The 22,500-nt window shown below is 50.4% G+C and overlaps 2 protein-coding genes across 2 annotated transcripts in view; one reads left to right on the forward strand and one right to left on the reverse strand.

The window, feature by feature from the left end:
* The window catches only part of lrp1ab (low density lipoprotein receptor-related protein 1Ab), a 137,279-nt gene that overhangs the window by 35,235 nt on the left and 79,544 nt on the right, over nt 1-22,500 (reverse strand). The window contains exons 28-49 of the mRNA XM_076276929.1: nt 20,831-20,962; nt 18,455-18,682; nt 17,847-18,021; nt 16,390-16,484; nt 15,964-16,113; nt 15,088-15,228; nt 14,801-14,929; nt 14,405-14,536; nt 14,054-14,188; nt 13,057-13,186; nt 12,639-12,765; nt 12,212-12,363; nt 11,689-11,813; nt 10,566-10,952; nt 4,011-4,200; nt 3,167-3,371; nt 2,773-2,962; nt 2,219-2,344; nt 780-908; nt 469-588; nt 234-350; nt 1-9 (exon numbers count right to left, since the gene is read on the reverse strand). The exon at nt 1-9 is cut by the window's left edge and continues 141 nt beyond it. Coding sequence (XP_076133044.1) covers nt 1-9; nt 234-350; nt 469-588; nt 780-908; nt 2,219-2,344; nt 2,773-2,962; nt 3,167-3,371; nt 4,011-4,200; nt 10,566-10,952; nt 11,689-11,813; nt 12,212-12,363; nt 12,639-12,765; nt 13,057-13,186; nt 14,054-14,188; nt 14,405-14,536; nt 14,801-14,929; nt 15,088-15,228; nt 15,964-16,113; nt 16,390-16,484; nt 17,847-18,021; nt 18,455-18,682; nt 20,831-20,962 — 3,324 coding nt within the window. The remainder of the gene's footprint in view (nt 10-233; nt 351-468; nt 589-779; nt 909-2,218; nt 2,345-2,772; nt 2,963-3,166; nt 3,372-4,010; nt 4,201-10,565; nt 10,953-11,688; nt 11,814-12,211; nt 12,364-12,638; nt 12,766-13,056; nt 13,187-14,053; nt 14,189-14,404; nt 14,537-14,800; nt 14,930-15,087; nt 15,229-15,963; nt 16,114-16,389; nt 16,485-17,846; nt 18,022-18,454; nt 18,683-20,830; nt 20,963-22,500) is intronic.
* LOC143114906 (somatostatin receptor type 3) lies at nt 7,488-8,561 on the forward strand. The gene has a single exon (XM_076276744.1). It carries the CDS (start codon nt 7,488-7,490, stop codon nt 8,559-8,561), a length of 1,074 nt encoding a protein of 357 aa, XP_076132859.1.

Consider the following 22,500-nt stretch of genomic DNA (forward strand, 5'->3'; position numbering starts at 1 on the left):
CCGTTGGACCTGAACACACAGCAGAGCTCTGTGTTTGTTTGTGTGGGTGTGTGTGTCCGTGTGTGTCCATGTGTGCGTTTTCAAATGGTCTGTATTAATCAGATGAACATTAAACCATCTGTAATATTTGGGAGAGGAGAACCCTTAAGGCCAGTATGTGTGTGTGTGTGTGTGTGTGTGTGTGTGTGTGTGTGTGTGTGTGTGTGTGTGTGTGTGTGTGTGTGTGAACTCACTGCAGTTCATCTCATCACTGGCGTCCTCACAGTCCACCACCTGGTTGCAGCGGGTGGAGTTGGCGATGCAGCCTGTAGCCGAGGCACACTGGAACTCCCCAGCAGCACAGAGGGTCACTGAGACACACACACACACACACACAGAGAGAGAGAGAGACGCACACTCAAATTAGGCATTCTGATCGGCTCCATGCAGTGCTGGGACCGTCCACTGCGAGGCTGGGCAGGTCGTTACCATTGCAGTGCAGCTCATCGGAGCGGTCTCCACAGTCGTCAGTGCCGTCACACCAGACCGGCAGCCCAATGCAGCGCCCGTTGGCACAGCGTCGGAAGCCCTTCTTACACACGCGGTTAGCTGGGGAGAACACACCAGAGCACGGGGTCATCCAACAGTTGACCAACACAGAGAAATGCACCATTAGGACTTGTGTGCATGTGTACAAGTAAAGATGTACTTAGCACACATAAGTGTATTTTCTCAATCTCGCTCACCATATTTTTCTGAAAACACACACACACACACAAGCACACACACACAAGCCTTACCACAGTATGATTGCTTCTCGTCAGACTTGTCCTTGCAGTGGGGTCTGCCATCGCAGGTGAGGCTGTAGTCGATGCAGTCTCCGTTCCCGCACTCAAAGTTATCCACACTGCTGCAGGACATGTTCTGGGCTGGAATCACACAGTGAAGAGAATGATTGCTGGAATGAGCCTCAGAATGATTGCTGGAATGAGCCTCGCAATGACTCATGCTCTACATCCAGTCACGATATACACCAGGATGAAATTAAGTGCTCACATTAATGTGTTGTTAGGAACTGACGTATTGAGAACAAGTAGGCCAATAAACATAAAAGAAATCCTTAGACAATATTTAACAAGCTACTTTGAAAACACGTCCTAGGGCAACTACAGTAATACTGGTATCATCTTTACATTCATGTTCATGGTATATTATTATGTGAGGGACAGATGAACACAATGGCCATTGAAAAGACAGCACATCACCCAAGACTACACACTACACAGTTCTGTGACCTGGGTGAGTCCACCCCACCCTAACGTTCAAAAAACAATATCAGCAATTACAATCACCAAAAGACAGGCGTTCCCATTATAGCAAGCCTTTTATCTGTGCCAAGTGTGCTGCCGTTGGTGTCCGGTGTGTCAATAAAGGCCAATATGGTGGCAATTCATGCAGTGAAGTTACAGTATACTGTATGCAGCTCTCTTTTATGGAAACCTGTAGCGAAGGGAGAGAGCAGTGACACCACCCGGTCTTGAACCCAGGTCTCCGGGGCACTAAACCTGCAGCTTGACCGCAACGCCAAAGAGCCAGGCCCGTTGGTATGGCAGTCAGAGCGCATACTCAACTGTAGTGACGGTATTCCGTAACAAAACCCATGCCAAAATAAAACCTAAACAATTTTGGTTGTGTTGGTATGAATATATGTTGTAGAATGGGATTCCTACAGTGTAAAACAATTATACTAAAATCTTAGAAACGCTATTCAAATAGATTAAGAATTAGAAAGCCACCGCTATGGTCACAACTATGGTTAGATTGATTTGTTTAGATCCCAATTTAGAAATGACTGCCTTGACAACGTCATGGCTTCGGTACTTCGGTACTATTATCTTCACTACTAGGCTTTACGCAGGGTAACATAATCAAACACACACTCTCAATATTTATATATCATTACATATTTGGTGAGCTAACAGGGATGTATACTCAAATGCACAACATCCAAAACCACAAGACTCCATCTCCAACCTCTCAAACAACATGGATAAATATTTGACAAGGGCCTAACGAGGCTAATTACTCTGTTGCCATAGCGCCAGCTGCAAATGTGTGTTTGCTTGTAATTCACACTCATAATGGCCTTTCTGTTTTCCTTCCTCTGCCTCTTTCTCTCTCTCTTTCTCACAACCCTTTTCTTTCCCCCTCTCTCGCTCATTTGTTCCCTCTCTCTTACCGACGCATGACTGGTCAGGCAGGAGCTTGCGGTCTCCTCTGCAGCTGCAGTTGACCCGGCCATCTGCGGTGAGGAGACACAGGTCCTGGCAGCCACCATTGTTGTTGTGGCATGGGGAGAATTCACCTTCAGGGAGAAATGGAGAGGGAGTGAGAGGTTACCTGCTGAGATGTGTCCAAAGTAAAGGTCAAGCAAGCTGTGATGCTTCATAAAATGCCTAATATGCAAAGCCAAGTGAATACATCACACACTATCATAATATCTTTGGGGCATTTAGAATTACACACAATGCTGCATTGAAATAGAAATGCAAATGACATGTAAATGTAAATGTCAATGTAAATCTAAGCAAACACACATTTTCAAGGTTAATTTGAGTGTGTGTGAGTGTGTGTGAGTGTGTGTGTGTGTGTGTGAGAGAGTGTGTGTGTGTGTGCGTGTGTGTGAGTGTGTGTGTGTGAGTGAGTGTGCATGAGTGTGTGTGTGTGTGTGTGTGTGTGTGTGAGTGACTGTGTGTGTGTGTGTGTGAGTGTGTGTGTGTGTGTGGGTCTTACAGCTGTTGGTGTCGTTGGCCACGGCGATGATGCCCATGGGCTGCTGAGGGATGTCCGCGCGCAGCACCTTCAGGTCCCTGCCGTCCGTGTCGGCCCTCAGCACCGCCCGCCGCACCCAGTCCGTCCAGAAGATGTAGTCCGCGTACACCGCCAGCCCAAACGGATGCACCGGCTCGTTCTTCAGCACCACCTACACACACACACACACACACACACACACAGACACACAGATAATGATCAGCTACACATACTGGACACCCTTAAAAAGGTATGTGTGTAGACTTACATAGTGTACATACTGTACATAAACCCACAGCTACGAAGAAATCTGTAAAATGATTCTTCTTCCCCAACACACACACACACACACACACACACACACTTATAAACTCACAATGCGATGGCTGCCATCATATTCACAGCGCTCAATCTTGTCCAGTGTGGCGTCGCTGAAGTAGAGCTTCTCGGCGCGGTGGTCGATGGCCAGGCCGTTGGGGGTGCGGATGTCGGTGCCGATGATGATCAGCACGTTGGCGCCCCCCAACGAGGAGCGCATGATGCTGGGCGACTGCTCGTTCCAGTTGGTCCAGAACATCAGACTAGGGGGGAGAAGGGAGGGGGTTAAAGGTCATCACCACAACATCAGACTAGGGGAGAGGGGAGGGGGTTAAAGGTCATCACCACAACATCAGACTAGGGGAGAGGGGAGGGGGTTAAAGGTCATCACCACAAAATCAGACTAGGGGAGAGGGGGGAGGGGGCATAAGTATAAGTCTTTTGATGCCGTGAGGGAAATTTGGTCTCTTTGGCATTTATCCCAATCCGTGATTTAGTGAAACACACTCAGCACACAGTGAACACACAGTGAGGTGAAGCACACACACTAATCCCGGCGCAGTGAGCTGTCTGCTACAACAGCGGCGCTCGGGGAGCAGTGAGGGGTTAGGTGCCTTGCTCAAAGGCACTTCAGCTGTGCCTACTGGTCGGGGTTCGAACCGGCAACCTTCCGGTTAGAAGTCCGAAGCTCTAACCAGTAGGCCACGGCTCCCCCCGGGAGTTAAAGACCATCACCAAAGTCAAATACAGTTTCATAGTCCTACAATGTGGAAATATACACCCTACTGAACTACTGAACACACAAAGCAAAGCTCTATGGATGCTGCATATTGGAAGAGAGCTTGGGTAATTAGGATTATATAAAGACGACAGACTGGAGGTCTGCTGCGATGGATACTTACTTCTGACACTCGTCCAGCACAAACGCTCGCGGGTGGTCGTCACTGGACATGGTGACCACGGTGTCACGCTCGAAGGCCCCCGGGCGGCTCTGGTCCACCGTGTGGCGGGTAATGGTGGAGGTGGTGTAGCTGGTCCAGTACAGGGTGTCCCACGCGCGGTGATACGCCAGACCCTCCACCGAACCCACATCTGCAGGAGAGAGGAAAGAGAACAGTGAACAACTGAGGATGTACAATTAGCCGAGTCGGTCAGCTCCATACACACAGCTCCATCACACACGACTGACCAGAACTCACACCTGTCCTGTAATACCGTGAGAAATAGAGTGTTGATTGGTCAAACAGCATCACAGCGCCTCCTCTGGTGGACACGTGAGGACAAGGACATGGCATCCTTCAGGCCCAGCGCTGCGGGGGAGAGTGCACCTGCGGCTCAGTCTCTGTAAGCAGCGTCCGACAGCGGCGGGCACCCCCCCCCCCGCGGCCACGTCTGCCCGTCTAGCCCCCCGGGGCACCCGGCTCCGCAGATGCAGCTCATTTCTCTCCGCAGGCCAAGTGCCAGCGCCCTGGCTTCTCTCCAGCAGAGACGCCCCCCACACCCTACACACACACACACACACACACACACACACCACCACCACCACCACCACCACCACCAGGCCCCGGGCCTTGGAAGAGCGTGAGGCCCGTCTGACGCTCTGATGGCTCTCGGTGCTGGACGGTGGCCCACTCGCCGGCCGCTCCAGACGGATCAGTGGCAGAGGGGTACGCCACTGGCTCACACACTCGCTGCCTGTCCCAATTAAACTGTGAAGGAGGAGAGGGCTCTCTGTGTGTGTGTGTGTGTGTGTGTGTGTGTGTGTGTGTGTGTGTGCGTATGTGTGCGTGTGTGTGTGTCTGTGTGCATGTGTGTGTGTTTGTGTACGTGTGTGTATGTGCATGTGTGTGTGCATGTGTGTCTGTGTGTGTGTGTGCATGTGTGTGTGTGCATGTGCGTGTGTGTGTGTGCGTGTGTTTGTGTGCGTGTGTGTGTGTTTGTGTGCGTGCATGTGTGTGTGTGTGTGTGTGTGAGTGTGTGTGTGTGCATGTGCATGTGTGCATGTGCGTGTGCGTGATTGTGTATGGAAGACTCATGTACACTTTTATGTGGTGCCTTCTTTCTGCTGTGTTTGTGTATGTGGCTGGAGGTCTTGGCAAGAGATTAAAGCCACAGCGTTTTGTGAATGTGCTTGCATGCTGATCATCACGGTACATCTCAAAGTTTGTGTGTGTGTGTGTGTGTGTGTGTGTGTGTGTGTGTGTGTGTGTGTGTGTGTGTGTGTCTGTATGTGTGTGCGTGTAACCATGTAAAGGGTTAGTGTTTGCATACATTCAAGTGCATGTGTGCGTTTGTGTGTGCGCGTGTGTACGTGCGTGTGGGTGGGTGCATGTGTGTGTGTGTGTTGGCTCTGCCTGCTGTTTCTGGAGTGTGTTTAAAGACTCAGTATCATCCTGTCATTTCATGGCCCACTGCCTTAGAACACAAGCGCTGCTCCCCGTGGATGTGTTGGATTCAGGGCCACTTGTTATTCCAGGAAGAGCGCGCTTCTGGAAGTGCTTCAGTCGCCACGGGAACACAGGGTCAGGGTGACGAGGTCAACTTCCAGCAAAAGCTTTTTATTTTGGTCCACGGGACCAGAAACAACTCCCACTGTGCTAAAAGCATCCGCCTCGTCGCTCCTCCTCGCTCTTATCTGAGCCGGCGTTTGTTTGTCCACTATGATGGCGGACATTCGCTGGGGGCCTCGGAAGGAGTGGTGCAACACCTGGGATCCGCAGGGTAAACCGACGAGTCCATTTGGAAGCCCCCAGCCGCCCACGTTATGGCGTGGACCCACATTTTACGGCCACTCTCGGGACACTGTAACGAGCCCGAACGTCCCCAGCCTCTGACCGAAGTCAATAAAAGGACGCTGGTCAGAGCGCTTTCGCCTCGTGAACGATGCCGTGCTCAGCTGAGCTGAAGGAGTGGAGCCATTACGCAAGACAGCCCTGCTGGTTATGTCACATCCAGTCAAGGGCAGGTACATGAGGAACAGTATGGTTTTGTCCGTGGTTTTGCCCACCACCCTGGGTAGGGGTGCTTGGTGAGTGACCGCACAAAGGGAACACACATGGGGGAGGTGAACTGGTACTGAGCAGCTTAATCAGTATTCAGCATGGCCAGAGGTCAAGGCTGGAACCCTCACTATGCACAATGCACTCTTGATCACATTGACAAAGAATCCAGCTCATAATGTATGAGGAAGTGCTGCACACATGTTCGAAGAGTTTGTGTGCTTGTGAGTGCACGTGTGTGTGCGCGCGCATATGAGCATAATGTGTGTGTGTGTGTATTGCCAATCAGAGCAATCTGCTCCTCCTCATCCCAGGCTTCCTGGTTGTAAGCAAACAAAAAGTGTGTGTGTGTGTGTGTGTGTGTGTGTGTGTGTGTGTGTGTGTGTGTGTGTGTGTGTGTGTGTGTGTGTGTGCCGTTGAGGACAGCACTCCAACCTGGCAACAAAGAGGTTGGGAGGCTGGATTATCTACCATGACTCACACACACACACACACACACTCCAAAAAACACACACGCACACCACCACGGGAATCTGTGAGGGACATGGTGAGGACACACACATCTGGAGAGACTCTTGTGGGCAGACGACAGGAGAGTCAGGACGAGCACTCAGCATCAAGTAGAATTGACCGATTTTAATGCGGCCGGGCAGTGGGCGTCCAGTGGAAGGACTTCTCTACACCGTTGCCTGGTTTCAGAAAAATCAATAACGGTGCAGCGCAGTGGGTGTCTGGGCTTCGATACTTCTATTTAATTTCTTTTTTTACCGCACGTCAATGAAATTTACATGCAACACCCTGCCAAGACACATGAAAGCACTTTCAGGATAATTTAGAAAGAAACGTCTCTGGATTAAATCTAATGTTCCTGGACTCGGGTTTCGCTGGACGCAGGAGGACCTGGAGAGAGTAAACATTACATGATGAGAGCTTAATACTTTCCACCTGTTATCTGCCAACGACCAACCAGAATTAGAAACCGACGGAAACTGGTCGATGAAGGCACACCTCAGGGAGTGTGATGTGTGAGTGTGTGTGTGAGTGTGTGCGCTAACTGCTCATAACTGGGAATACAGATCGTAAAAAAACCTTGTGGACGCGAACGGAATGGACATAGTGTCCAGACGCTGCCCGTGAAAACATGTCGAGCAAACGGTGTTATGACCACGTCGACACTCCAATTAGCAAGCTGGCGCCGCTTGAAGCAGTAGCAGCGTGAGAGTGGGGAAATTATCACCGTAGTGCGCAAGTGGGAAAAGGGCGTGTGAGAGGGAGAGGAGGAGGGGGAGGGAGGTGTCACTCTGATGCTCCTCTGCAGTCCTCGTTCCAACAGTGGTCAGACTAATTAGCCACGTTAGCGTCAGACGCTGAGGAAGCCAGATGGGCATGAGCGAGGCGGGAGCCGTTAACGGGTCCGGCGGCGGGAACGCCAGCGGCGCGCCGCGCAGCAGGATGGACTGGGACACGCAGCAGCTGCTAGTGCCCACGCTGGACGCTCTCATCATGCTGACGGGCGTCACGGGCCACTCGCTGGTGATCTTCGTCCTGGCGAGGAGGAGGAGGAGGAGGAGGGTGGGGGTCGGGCCGGCGCACGGCACCGACACTCTGCTGCTGGCGCTGAGCGCGTCCGACCTGCTGCTGCTCACCTGCCTGCCCTTCCACACCGCCGCCATCGCCCTGGGCACCTGGCCCTTCGGTGACCTCCTGTGCAAGTGCGTCAGCTTCCTGGGCGTGGCCTGCAACGCGGCCAGCGTCTTCACGCTGTCGGCGCTGGCCGTGTCGCGCTACCTGACGGTGGTGCACCCGGCGTGGGCCTTCGGGGGGCGCTGGCGGGCCGGCCGCTGGCTGGGCGTCGCCGCCGCGCTGCTGTGGGTGCCGGCGTGCGCGCTGGCCGCTCCGCAGTTCGCCATCCGCGCCGTGGGCACCGTGATGGGCCCCGTCCACTGCTTCGCCTTCCTGTCCGACCAGAGCCAGCTGGTCTACAGCGTCGCGCTCTTCCTGGTGGCCTTCGCGCTGCCGCTGGCCGTCATCGTGCTCATGTACGCCAAGATCTACTGCTTCCTGCGCCGGACCAGCCGCCGTGGACGCGCGCCACAGCTGGAGCGCTACCAGAGCCAGGTGACCCAGACGTCCGCCCTGCTGGTGCTGGTCTTCACCGTCTGCTGGCTGCCCTCGTACGTGCTCATGTTCCTGCTGGTGGGCGCCCGGACCGCCGGCTCGCCCCACTACCGCGCCTTCGCCATCTTCGCCCGTCTGCTGGCGTCCTCCTCCACCGTGGCCAACCCCGTGCTCTACGTCTTCATGTCGCACAAGTTCCGCCAGGAGCTGCTAGGCCTGAGCTGGCACCGCAGTCGCGACTGCAAGGCATGCTGGGATTACTGCCCCCTACCGGGCCGCGACACGGTACAGCCGTTCAACCCCGTGGAGCTGGAGACACCGCCGCCTCACGGATAGAGGAAGAAGCCTCCCGACACAAGCGTTCTATGCTGCATCGACAGCTATGCAACTGACTGTGGATATCTCATTTCCTGTTAAGGGAGGGACTGGAATGTGTCCCTGGTTTTATCATTGCAGTAATGGCCGGATTATGCATTAACAGTCAGTAAATATAATGTATTATACCAACTACACATCTCCATGCAGGGCAATATGCTCAGCACTGGCAGGACTGTTATACGATCACTGAAGTTTTGTTCTGGTAGGACTGTTATACGATCACTGAAGTTTTGCTTTGTAATCGGTCTGTATGTATAATGTGACTTCTCTGAGGACTTGGCGAAAGTATTTCAAGTCTATTTTGTCTCCATTCTTGCGTTGGCTGGAAAATGTAACAAGCAAATTAAAGTTTGATTGTGTGTGATAGGAACAAAAATGGCGACCGAGTGAGTCTGCTCTGGAGGGTTTTAACTGGATCAAGCATCATTTGTTCTCAATTTTGCCTGTAATTACGGAGAAGAGATGTGGCTCTGGAGAGCAGGTCTCGGCACCCTCTCCTACCTGTCAGTCTCCCCCTCTCCTCTAATCTCCACCGAGCCGGGCCCCACTCTAATTACACACCAGCCGTCTCAGGACTCTTTGTCCATTGGATACAAAATTGGGTCCCATTTGTTATTTGTTCTACTTCCATCAGCAGGATAGTGGGAGTGTGTGTGTGTGTGTGTGTGTGTGTGTGTGTGTGTGTGTGTGTGTGTGTGTCTGTGAGTGTGGGATAAGAGAGAGAAAAAGAGAGAGATAGAGATAGAGAGAGAGAGACAGACAGACAGAGAGATGGTGTGTGTGTGAGGAGAGAGAGAGAGAGACAGACAGACAGAGAGACAAACAGACAGACAGACAGAGAGATAGTGTGTGTGTGTGTGTGTGTGTGTGTGTATGGGGGGGGCTGTTACGCATATTCTCTGGGGGTGCTCTGTTATGTTAGCCTTCAAAATGAGGAAGCGAGGGTGAGATAGAATATGACATTCAGTCATTTGTGGAAGAGAAAGAGCGTCGCTCAGCAGAGGGAGGCTTGGGATGGGTCAGAGCGGCAGAAGATTAAGGCTACTGACCACCGCACGGAGAGGCTGTGGAAAGCTTTTTTTAAAACGCATGGCCTCTTATTGCAATGATCCTTTAGAAAGTGAGGTACTTCAAGGTCAAAACACTTTCTCAGCGACTGAGCATTAAGTAAAAGAAGAAGCCACTGAATCTAATAACCAACGAAACACTTGGTGGGGTAGTGATATCACTAACATTAGCTAAACATTAGCAGCTCAACAATGCATGTCGACCCAGGATTTAGGAGCTGGTGAAATTGCATTGCAGAGCTAAAAGAGAAACAGTGGCTGCTCAGAGTGAAGCATTACTCTAATTTCTCCTGAGCAGAACTCATTTATCAGAGTGGCAGAGTTCCACGCACAGACTCCAGAGGTCGACAAGAAACGCAGATGAGCCACACTCTCTCACACACCCTTACACCCCTCTCTCATGCACTCATGCACCCTTACACCCCTCTCTCATGCACCCTTACACCCCTCTCTCATGCACCCTTACACCCCTCTCTCATGCACCCTTACACCCCTCTCTCATGCACCCTTACACCCCTCTCTCACGCACCCTTACACCCCTCTCTCACGCACCCTTACACCCCTCTCTCATGCACCCTTACACCCCTCTCTCACGCACCCTTACACCCCTCTCTCACTGTCTGTTTGTGTCCTTAATACAAACCAATCTTACACAGAGAGGGATAGACAACCAAACGTGTACTGTACACCCTTACACAAATACAGACACAAAGAGGTGCATCCACTCTTCACACACACACACACGCCTATAGCCATCAAACACACACACACACACACACACACACACACACACACACACACACACACACACACACACACACACACACACACACACACACACACCTGCTAAACATGTATACAAATGGCCTATTCAGAGACATAGAAAGGCACTCACTCTCCACAATGGTCTTGCGGCTGGACCCGTCGTCATCGATCTGCTGGATGTTGCCAAAGTGGATGTCGCTGAAGAAGATGCGGTTTGTGCGCTTCTGACCGCCCGGACCAGGACCCCCGCGGTAGTCGAAGGCCAGCGCGATGACGTTCTTCATGTGCTCGGGGTCCTCGAAAGGTTTGATGGGCGCGTTTAGGTTGGTCTCGTCCGATAGGTGGATGCTCTTGAGGATGGTGCGCTCCGAGTACAGCAGGTAGCCCTCGTAGTCGCGGCAACTGCTGCCGTCCTCGGCCAGCATGCCGTGGGCACAGGCGCACGTGCGCTTGTCGTTGCCACGGAAAAGGCACAGCTGCTGACAGCCACCGTTGTTAATTTGGCACACATTGGTTCCTGATGGGGGGTACAACAAGAAATACACACAAATCAAAAACAAATTAGCACAAAACGTTTTTTTTTTTTTTTTTAAATGTACGTTGTGCTACAAAGTGATGAAACTCATTTGATGTTAATTCTGATGTTTTTGTCTCAGACAGCATTTCCTTAAGGCATATGGGTGAAGAGTTCATTCTATGTATCCCTACAACTAGAGAAATACTTCTAAACAATATGAAGCCATACAGAGGGATTTCTAGCATTTTATTTCTGGGGATTTCTAGCATTTTATTTCTAGGGATTTCTAGCATTTTAACATGGACCATTATAACACACGAGAAAGAATTACACACAATGATTTGGGCTCGAACCATTATAACACACACATGAGAAGGACTACACACAATGATTTGGGCTTGAACCATTATAACACACACATGAGAAGGACTACACACAATGATTTGGGCTTGAACCATTATAACACACACATGAGAAGGACTACACACAATGATTTGGGCTTGAACCATTATAACACACACATGAGAAGGACTACACACAATGATTTGGGCTTGAACCATTATAACACACACATGAGAAGGACTACACACAATGATTTGGGCTTGAACCATTATAACACACACGAGAAGGACTACACACAATAATTTGGGCTTGAACCATTATAACACACACATGAGAAGGACTACACACAATGATTTGGGCTTGAACTAGGAAAGCAGGAAGCCTGTACACCCACCTTGCTGCCTGGCGCGGTTGAAGACTTTGATGTCTTTGAGCTGGACACCGATGCCGGTCCTAAGGTACAACGACTCCGTGGCATTGTCTTTGTGACCCCTCTTAATGGATCCATTAGCATGAGTTCTACAGAGGACACAGACGTCAGACCATCATCATCATCATCATCATCATCTGCAACACTTCGCCGGGCTGACAATGTCTCTCCGTTTTCAGCTGGCGTGTGACAACAGAGCGGAAAATGTGCAGTGTCTGACGACTACGGAAACTGGGCGAACAAGCGTCGGGTTTATTTGGCTAACCACGCATGCAAATGACACCTCACAGTAATAACGACAGTGACAAGGGGAGCAGAGGAACTTTGAAAAGCCCTTAATTTATCCATTACCAACGTCAGAGAACGGGGATTGAAATAATAACATGTGTCTAGTTGTCTGTGACGGCATCTGTAGCTCAAGCGAGGATAAAAGAGAGAGATGGTGTGGTGGGGGGGGGGGGGTAAAGGGTTTATAAAGGAGCATCACCTGTCACTCCAGTAGATGTAGTCCTCAAAGACAGACACTGCAAACATGTCCATGTTGTTGGTGCTAAGAACAAGCTCGCGGTTCTCACCAGTCTCCAGATCAATACGCTCAATCTTGTCTGTGCGTGCGTCACACCAATACAGCTTGCCATCCTAAATACACAAAAACACACACACACACACACACACACACACACACACACACACACACACACACACACACACACACACACACACACACACACACAGCATAAATACACTTCTGACCTCATCCTGCTATGTTGGATCATATTTGTAAAGTGTAATTTGGCTAAATGTGCAGGTCTGACAAGTCAGGTGAATAAATACATAAATTCATTTGTATGGGTTTTGGGCTCCCTCTGGGTGTGTGTGTGTGTGTGTGTGTGTGTGTGTACAGTGGTACAGACCGGGTAATCTATGGAGATGCCGTTGGGCCAGCTGATGCTGACGTTCACCAGCACTGCTCTCTCAGAGCCGTCCAGACGGGAGCGCTCGATACGTGGATACTGCCCCCACTCTGTCCAGAACAGATAACTGCAAACACAAACATAGTTTAGGCAGGAATAATACACACAGTCCCATTCCCATTCACACACACACACACACACACACACAAACAAAAGTGAATAACGACTCAAACAGTGAGATAACTGTTTTTCTTCTTTCCCAACAGCAGCATCCTGTACCAGCCAGTGCTGCGATCATAACCTCAGAGCAAATATTAGCCTATTAATAATCCTCCACTGGCAGCACAAACGGCCCTTATGGAGCCGGCCCAACCCCCCCCCTGCTGCTCTCCCACAGCCCCTGGCCCAGGATACCCACCCTTTGGCGGGGTGCACGGCGATGGCGCGGGGCTTATCCAGGCCCTGGGAGATCACAACGTAACGGAAGGAGCCGTTGAGACGGGCCACCTCGATAACGTCAAAGCCCTGGTCTGTCCAGTAGATGTTGCCTGACAAAAAGAATTTGATGGTAAATCAAGAGCTACATATGACCTTCTGTATTAACTTACCGTAGTATATGCTTTTGGCACAGTTAAGCAGACAGTCAATAACTGGCTAAGGCATCTGGTCTAGAATACTAGAAAAATATCTCATACTTCAAAAGACCTTTCAAGCATGTAAGAACAGACTCAGCCAGGTCTGAAACCTCAGTTGAGTGTCTGTGTTTAGAAACAAAAACCACAACGACCGTCAAAAGAATAGTTGTCCATCTAACACTGGTTTTCAAGGCTGTTTTGAGGTTTCCACCAAAAGTGATACTTTAGCTTTCTGGAACTTTCACAGAGATGTCTGCAAACTGCATGTTGTAATTTCCCATAGCTTGGTGGGTAAGGGGATTTCAGGACGGTATTTGTGATAATCTGCACTTGTGCTCTGTCAAATTACCTATTTCAGCCAGTAAGCCTTCATCATCTCCAGCTTTACCTTGCAATCACACCTGGCTTTCTGGAAAATCTAGCTTCAATTATTTTTTAGGGGCTCAGCTGGTAGTAATATTGTTATGTAATGCAATATTGGCTGTGTCCATGTGAGAGTGTGTGTGGGAGAGAGAGAGAGAGAGAGAGAGAGAGAGAGAGAGAGAAAGAGAGAGAGAGAAAGAGACGGAGGGAGGGAAAGAGAGAGAGAGAAAGAGAGGGAGGGAGAGAGAGAGAAAGTGTTGGACTTTAACCTCACTTCCAAACCAACTGTTTCACTTGAAATGGCACAACTCATGCTGCCTTCGTGCATGCAGGGCAGGAAACTAACATTAAAATCTCAAAAGTGCATAAAGAGAGTGCAGGAATGCATGGAGATGAAGGCGCTGAATGACGTCAGACCTGCAATCCAGTCCACTGTGATGCCCTCCACTCGGCCGATGCCATTGGTCACCACCTCTTCTCTCCAGGTCTGGTCTCGCTTGGCTCGGCTGATGGTGCTCATACCCATGTCCACCCAGTAGATGGTGTCATTCTCTGCACGGGGACAGATGGAGAGAGTGATGGAGAGAGAGAGAGATGGAGAGAGAGAGATGGAGAGAGAGAGAGGCCATATAATGAATACATGCTTATACAGACATCCACACACACCAATAGTGACACAGGTGACTACAGTATATACACACACACACACAAATCTACGTGATCACAAATAATGTAACGGCAGAGGGCCCATCAAGCAGCAGTCCTCACCAGCATGGAAGTCGATGCCCACTGCCAGAGAGGTGCCCGCCACTGGCACCAGCGCGTCCGATTTATCAGAGGGGTCCAGAGGGATGCCCCTGATGCCCTCATGCACCGAGTACAACAGGAAGGAGCCCATGCCTGCACACACACACACACACACACACACACACACACACACACACACACACACACACACACACACACACACACACACACACACACACACACACACACACACACACACACACACACACACACACACACACACATTAATACAAGTGCTGTGGATGGATGTTGAACTGAGTAGGTGGAGCTGGAGCTGCTTGGTGGGCAGTGTGGGAGTATGAGGGTGTGTGTGTGTGAAGGCGCTATCTGTCAGTGTGAGGGCGTTGTGTCCAGTACCTTCACAGGACTGCTGTCCACTCTTGAGGCTGTAGCCAGCGGTGCACATGCAGGCCCGGCTGGTTTTGGACGTGGGGAGACAGAGCTGTGAGCAGCCGCCGTTGTTACTGCTGCACAGGTTCACACCACCTGGAGATGGAGCCACAGAGTTAAAACTCCTCCAGACACAACAATAAACCCATAAGACATATGAAACACACACACACAGACACAAACATGCAAACACACACACAGGACACACACACACACACACACACACACAGACACACACAGACACACACACACACCTTTCTGTACGGTCTCGTTGTAGATCTTCATGTGCATCATGGGTGAGGTGTTGTTTCTCAGAACCCTCCAGTTGCCCCCGTCGCTCTTGTTGCAGGTGCCCACCTGGTCAGAGCCATGATCTGCCCACCACAGCTTATCGCCTGCCAAGCACAGCACAGCACAGCAGGACATCAGGCTCTCATAGAGACGCACGCAGAATCGGACTTATACAAACAACGTCAGCAGCCACACACACACACACACACACACACACACACACACACACACACACAGCGCATCACTCAACTGTCCTTTTCAAAGGAGCTCTTTGTGACAGAATGCAAACATTTGCTGTCAGATGACATGACCATCACCCTCCGTTACACAAACACATGTTGTCATGTATCATACAGCATTACTTGGCTGCTCCCTGGGGCCAAAACAACGTGTCAGAGCAGGTCAGCGCTAAAGGCATCACTTACGCATTTAACGTCCAACTACACGTCACAAGTTTCATTTGCACTCACCACACTGTAATACTCTGTGCAGAATTCTTTATAATAAACCCAACCTACTACTATGTCTACTGTGTGTGTTAGGCGAAGATCACATCAGCCAGCGGCAAGCGGCAAACGTAACGCAACGCTCAGACCATAATAAGTTTTATCTCGTTCCTAAGCAACACAAACAGTTTGTCAATTGAATACGCTTGCGTTGCGCTTTGAAAGTTTAACGCTCAGCTTGTTCAACGCTAGGGTCACGCCAGCGTTGCCACCGTTTCGCTGCCAAACCATAGAGAACAATAAGAAACCTGCTGCTGGCCGCTGGCTAATGTGATCCCCACCTTAGTGCGAGTGTGTGGGGCATGTATTTTTGAATAGGTCAGTAAATCTCACCCATGATTGCCAGAGCAGTGGCTTTGGTCAGTTTGCCCTTGGCAGCCTCCAGGACCTCCAGGTCGGACCCGTCCATCCTGCAGCGGTTAATAGAGCTGTTGCCCGAGCTGATCCAGTACAGGCGCTCCTCATCAAAGTCAATGGACAGACCTGCCAAAAGCACACAGACGAGAGCACACACACACACACACACACACACACACACACACACACACACACACACACACACACACACACACACACACACACACACACACACACACACACACACACACACACACACACACACACACACACACACACACACACACACACACACACACACACACACACACACACACACACACACAAACTCATGAAACAGTGTGGCAATGGGGTCGGGGTGGGTGTCCACCACGCTGTGAATTAGATCGTAAGGTCACTCACCGACAGGCCCTTTCTGATTGGCGAACAGGAGGGTCTGGTTGGTGCCATCCATGTTGGCCATGTGGATGGTGTCGCCATCTGTCCAGTAGAGTTTCCTAAAGACCAAGAACAAAGAGGCCGAGGGAGACAGAAAAAGAGAACATTTGAAATATCCGGCTTATGAGCCTCTCAAGTGAATACATCGATGTTCCATTTATAGACCTGATAATCTGACACCACTGTGGGACTGTTATTCTATTGCATGTTATATACTTTACACACTTCTATTAGTGAGCAATACATCTAACAAAACTGAACTGAGCCTTGGGCCTCAAGCCATAAAGGGAGCCAGATTGAGTTTTTTTTTTCCTTCTTCAATTTTATAAGTTTTAAACTCCTTTTCATGGGGCCCAGTTTTATGCAGAAAGTATGGTATGGTGCTCTCCATTCATCAGCTTAATGGTACAGACACACTAACCCCAATGTACCCTCCAACACACACAGCTGTTGGACATTAGTAATGGGTCAACCTGGCTCTTTGTAGTCTACAGAAAATCCCACAGTAACTCCTTCAGCTAAATATAGAGTAGGCTGCAGGTCATAGGTGATGACCTGATGACCCCCAGAAAAAAAAAAAAAAAAACAAGCTTCTGGCATTCTGAACCCTGCAGCCAAGAAAGCTAATGTTGCACTGCTCTCTCTGTGTGTGTGCGAGAGAGAGAGAGAGAGAGCGCGAGAGAGCGAGAGAGAGATAGAGGGAGAGAAAGGAAAGACAGAGAATGTATACTCTCACTGGCAGTCACTGTAATGACAACACCCCTCTCTCTCTTGCTATGTTATGTCTGTAAATCAGAGCCTGTTCAAAAGGGACTCAAAGTGATGGACAGATATAGACAGATGGGAGAAACAGAGGGATGGAGAGAAGAGGAGAAAGAACTGGGGATGGAGAGAACTTTCAAGAAATGCATGCAGGCGAGGATGGAAAGGGGACTTAAAAATAGACACGACAGAGAGATAGAGAGAGATAACAGAAGAACTCGAAAGAAAATGAAGAAACATGAAAAAAGGAGATGCAAAGGCTGATGTGCAGTATGGGAGGAATCCACTCATCTCTCCTCCAGTGCTGTGAGCACCTGTCAGCTGTCACGTCACGTCACGTCAGAGATGGAGCCTGTCAGGTCAGAGTAGTGGGAGCTGAACTCCACACGGGCAGCTCAGGAGAGAGGTGTGAGACTGACAGGAGTGGTGTGTGTGTGTGTGTGTGTGTGTGTGTGTGTGTGTGTGTGTGTGTGTGTGTGTGTGTGTGTGTGTGTGTGTGGTGTAAATGGACTGGCTGAGAAGGGACGGAAGAGTGAAACTATTCCCTTCGGAGTAAAACTAAGTAAGTGTGTGTGTGTGTGTGTGTGTGTGTGTGTGTGTGTGTGTGTGATGAAGTGACAGGTGGGAGTAAATGGATGTTGTGGCTGGTGCTACTGTACCCCAGGATAGGATGTAGCACCAGGCAGTGGGGCTTGTCCAGGCCCTGGATGACCGCATTCTTAAAGGAGCCATCCAGCCGCGCCACGTTGATCTGCCTCTTGTTGGTGTCGTAGCTCGTCCAGAACAGGTTCCGAGAGACCCAGTCCACTGCTAAGCCCTGGGCATTGGGCAGGTCTGGTTTGAAACATATACAAAGACAGCGTCAGCTGATGAAGCAATACATCTTGAATTTACGGTCAGTGATGACGATGATGATGATGGTGAGGGCATTCAAAAGGTTGCATTAAGATGCATACAGCAGAACTGCCTTCACACATTACAGTATCACATGGGTAGACACATCTATTTTGTCTATACTTTTGTCTGTGTTGCAAGTTGTTGTTGCTGTTGTTGTTGTACTGTGGTGTCTGCATCTGTCTATCCTGTGTCTGTGTCTTGTAAACTTGATCTCTGTTTAATGTGCTGCAGAACAGGAACCTGCTGAAAGCCAGCTTAAACTTAAACTGGAACTCACTGTTACTTTTACATTTTCCTGTATAATAAATGATTGAAATTGAAATTGAGCTGAGGATGTGACTAATAGGAGTTTCCTCTTGCTAGTCCTCACCAGCTGACACCACGGTTTCGACCCCGGTGCCGTTGATGAAGGCTCTCTTGATGGTCTGTGTGCGCACGTCTGACCAGTAGATCCTCTGCTCCATGGCGTCATAGTCCACCACCGACACATTATCGATATCGGGCACGGTGAAGGAGATGATGTAGTTGTAATAGGGGTTGTCCAGGTCCACTCCTCTAATCTCGATCTGCCGAGCGTACAGCAGGAACTGACGTGACTCTGCATGACCAGGGGGGGGGGGGGGACAAGAAAAACGAGAAGTTAACTTGTGTAATGAAAAAGATGGACCGTGTCAACTGCATTCGTTTCAAGGCAATCATTTATACGCCAGTGCCCCGCGGGCCCCCTGATAAAGCAATTAGGCTCAAACAAATGCCCTTTAATATCTGCAGCAGCCAACGTGTCTGGGGAGCATTCGCAAAAGCCCAGCCATCTCAGTGAGCGTCAGAACAAAGACGCCAGGCCATTGTGTTTTTGGTTGGGTCCTGATTTGCCCGAACCTTTGCCGTTTTTTTATTTTTTTATTTTCTAAATGGCTTTTCAATGTGGCCCGGTGGTGTGTGTGTGTGTGTGTGCGTGTGTGGAGGACGGGGGGGTCACATGCTGACAGAAATGTGCTAGCTGTGCAGCAGTAAAGTGGTAGCTGGGGAGCAGTTGGAGAATGAGAAAAACATGAGCGAGTGAGACAGAGAGACAAAGAAAGAGAAAGAGAAAGAGGGGGGGATGCATAGAGGGAGGTGGAGAGAAAGAAACAAGAGAGTGAGAAAAAATAGAGAGAGGAATGAAAGGAATCAAGGGGGAGGGAAAAGCGAATGAGAAAAGGGAGTGTCCCTTGCCTAGCTGCCCCTGCCCGGGGTAACGCTGACGCTAACAGCGCTGCGCTAACGGCACGGCTTCACCTGGCGGAGACGTGTTCTAGGTGCCCTGCGCCCCCACACTGGCCTGATGGAGGAGGCTCCTCTGCATACTAAAGAGCCCCCCACCAGCGGTCAGCCCAGCCCAGATCCCAGGGCTTCGCTCTTAACCAGCCAGAAAATAAGATCACTCCACAGACCCCACATCCAGCCCTCCCTCTCCCTCTCTCCCTCTCTCCCACATCCAGCCCTCCCTCTCCCCCTCTCTCCCTCTCTCCCTCTCTCCCTCTCTCTCTCTCTCTCTCTCTCTCTCTCCCTCTCTCCCTCTCCCTCTCCCTCTCTCTCTCTCCCTCTCTCTCTCTCTCCCTCTCTCCCTCTCTCTGAAAATTAATACAGCAGGGCTGGAAATTCAGGACACATGCCATAAAGTATCTGCCAATGTGAGCACAACAGGCCAATGTAGACAAAGAGCACATGCATCCTATACAAGAGTGTAAAAAATGACTATATCTGACACGGCTACCGCTGAGGCAGCGGCTCCATAAAATGAGAATCTAAGGAGGAGAAGGCAGGCAGGCACGTGTCCCAACTCTGAACTATATTGAAGAAAATAAAATCAGTCACGGTTCCCACCAATTTAAATTTACAACATTTCAAAACTTTTCCATGACTTTTCAGACATTTAATGACATTTCCATGACCTTCCACAACACAATACTCCACAGGTTGGATGTAATTATCGAATGAAAATTCAACAACTGTTTCCATTTCTTTTCTAATAGGTTAGTAAGCCTATGTCAAAATCAATTGGAGACTGTGTCCCACAGTAAAAGCCCGTATAACGAAATGTTCTCCATGAGGGATGATTCCAGGTCTGGAAAATGGGATTTTGAAATTCCATGGCTTTTCCACGTTTTCCATGATTGTGGGAACTCTGCATACAGTAGTGTTTCATGTCTTTCATGGCTGACAGCTACAATGAAAGGCTCTGGTCACTTTTGCCCTGAAACAGCAGTTGAGGTTGAACACAAATTGTGTGCGGAGATCATCTCTCTCATGTTTGGGCTTCACTAAAAACTGTTTCTCAGTCTATCAGTGGTGCTATATCATACCATGCACATGACATGACGGCTGTGGTTTACCATTTGGGGGCAGCCGTGGCCTACTGGTTAGTGCTTTGGACTTGTAACCGGAGGGTTGCTGGTTTAAACCCCGACCAGTAGGCACGGCTGAAGTGCCCTTGAGCAAGGCACCTAACTCCTCATTGCTCACCGAGCTGCCGCTGTTGTTGCAGGCAGCTCACTGCGCCGGGATTAGTGTGTGCTTCACTTCACTGTGTTGCTGAGTGTGTTTCACTAATTCACGGATTGGGATAAATGCAGAGACCAAATTTCCCTCACGTGATCAAAAGAGTATATATATACACTTATACATGACGGCTGTGGTTTGCCATAGAGCACAATGAAACCAGCGTGGATAAGTGGTGGCTAACGGCGTGTTCTGGGTTGCTTACCGTAGCAGGTGCGCTTGTCGGCCTGGAGCTTCATGAGGTGAGGGCAGGCGCAGGAGAAGGTCTGGTTGTAGTTGATGAGGCAGAGGTGTGAGCAGGGCCCGCGGCCACCGCTCCCAGCACAAGGGTTGGGGGCTGTAGAGGACAGAGAGAGAGGGAGAGAACACAGGTCAGCAAAGGACATCCATGGTGGGACCGACATGGCAACAAAATAGACCCTTGAAGACTTTGATTTGAGTCATATTGGGCAAATGAGGTCCAGAATACCAAGAGAAAATTAATATGAACATTTAGAAAAGTGTGTGTGTGTGTGTGTGTGTGTGTGTGTGTGTGTGTGTGTGTGTGTGTGTGTGTGTGTGTGTGTGTGTGTGTGTGTGTGTGTGAGTGAGTGAGTGAGTGAGTGAGTGAGAGAGAGAGAGAGATAGAGAACACAGGTCAGCAAAGTACATCCATGGTGGGACCAACATGGCAACAAAATAGACCCTTGAAGACTTTGATTTAAGAGTCATATTGGGCAAATGAGGTCCAGAATACCAAGAGAAAATTAATATGAACATTTAGAAAAGTGTGTGTGTGTGTGTGTGTGTGTGTGTGTGTATGTGTGAGCGAGAGAGTGAGAGAGAGAGAGAGAGAGAGAGAGAGAGAGGGAAGAGTAAGATAGAATAGAAAAAAGGAAATCATTATTTCTCTTCCGGTCATCACTGTACTTTTCTGAGCCTTATTCATGCCTGGCCAAAGGAAATGTACATTGCCCATTAGGGCTGAAGTGCACGGCGCTGGCTTTAATTCAATTGAGCGGGTGGAGGAGGGATGGCCAGATTGAGCGGGTGGAGGAGGGATGGCCAGATTGAGCGGGTGGAGGAGGGGTGGCCAGATTGAGCGGGTGGAGGAGGGATGGAGGAGGGATGGCCAGATTGAGCGGGTGGAGGAGGGATGGAGGAGGGATGGCCAGATTGAGCGGGTGGAGGAGGGATGGAGGAGGGATGGCCAGATTGAAAGGGAGAGAAAGGAGCGCGGGAGCCGGCGCGGCTCTGACAGGCCTTGTCAGCTGGTGTCAGCGCGCCCGGGTCGAGCCGTCAGTCACGGCGGCTCCGCTCCTCTCCTCTCCTCTCCTCTCCTCTCCTCTCCTCTCCTCTCCTCGGCTCTGGCGAGATGCTCGCGGTCCCACAGCAGACTGCTGGATGACTGACAGCTTCCTCAGAAAAGCAGACAGCCCCTTTTTCCCAGGCCTGCGCCGTAACTGACACAGCTGAGGGGCTCAGTGGTGTCTTTATCAAGCTCCGGCACGGTGCTCGGCATGATGGCAACGAGCGCTCACCACCATGGCCATGACACCACCACCCCCACAACCCCCCCACACACATGCCCACAGCCCCCCCCCCAACCCCCCCACACATGCCCACAGACACAGCCCCCACCCCCAACCCCGCCACACATGTCCACAGACACAGACCCCCCCCACATGCCCACAGACACAGACCCCCCCCCCCCAACACATGCCCACAGACACACACCCCCCCTCAATCCCACCACACATGCCCACAGACACACCCCCCCCAACCCCGCCACACATGCCCACAGACACAGATGCCCACGCAGCGTCTCAGCTCTTCCCCGGTTTCTAACCACATGAAAGGAAAATATCAGGGATTGGGAAAACCTCAGAACTTATG

Source organism: Alosa pseudoharengus, unplaced genomic scaffold (assembly GCF_046254945.1).
Source record: "Alosa pseudoharengus isolate Yale_2024_CS ecotype anadromous, Long Island Sound unplaced genomic scaffold, YU_APseudo_1.1 YU_APseudo_1.1_scf_9, whole genome shotgun sequence".
Taxonomy (NCBI): Eukaryota; Metazoa; Chordata; class Actinopteri; order Clupeiformes; family Clupeidae; genus Alosa; species Alosa pseudoharengus.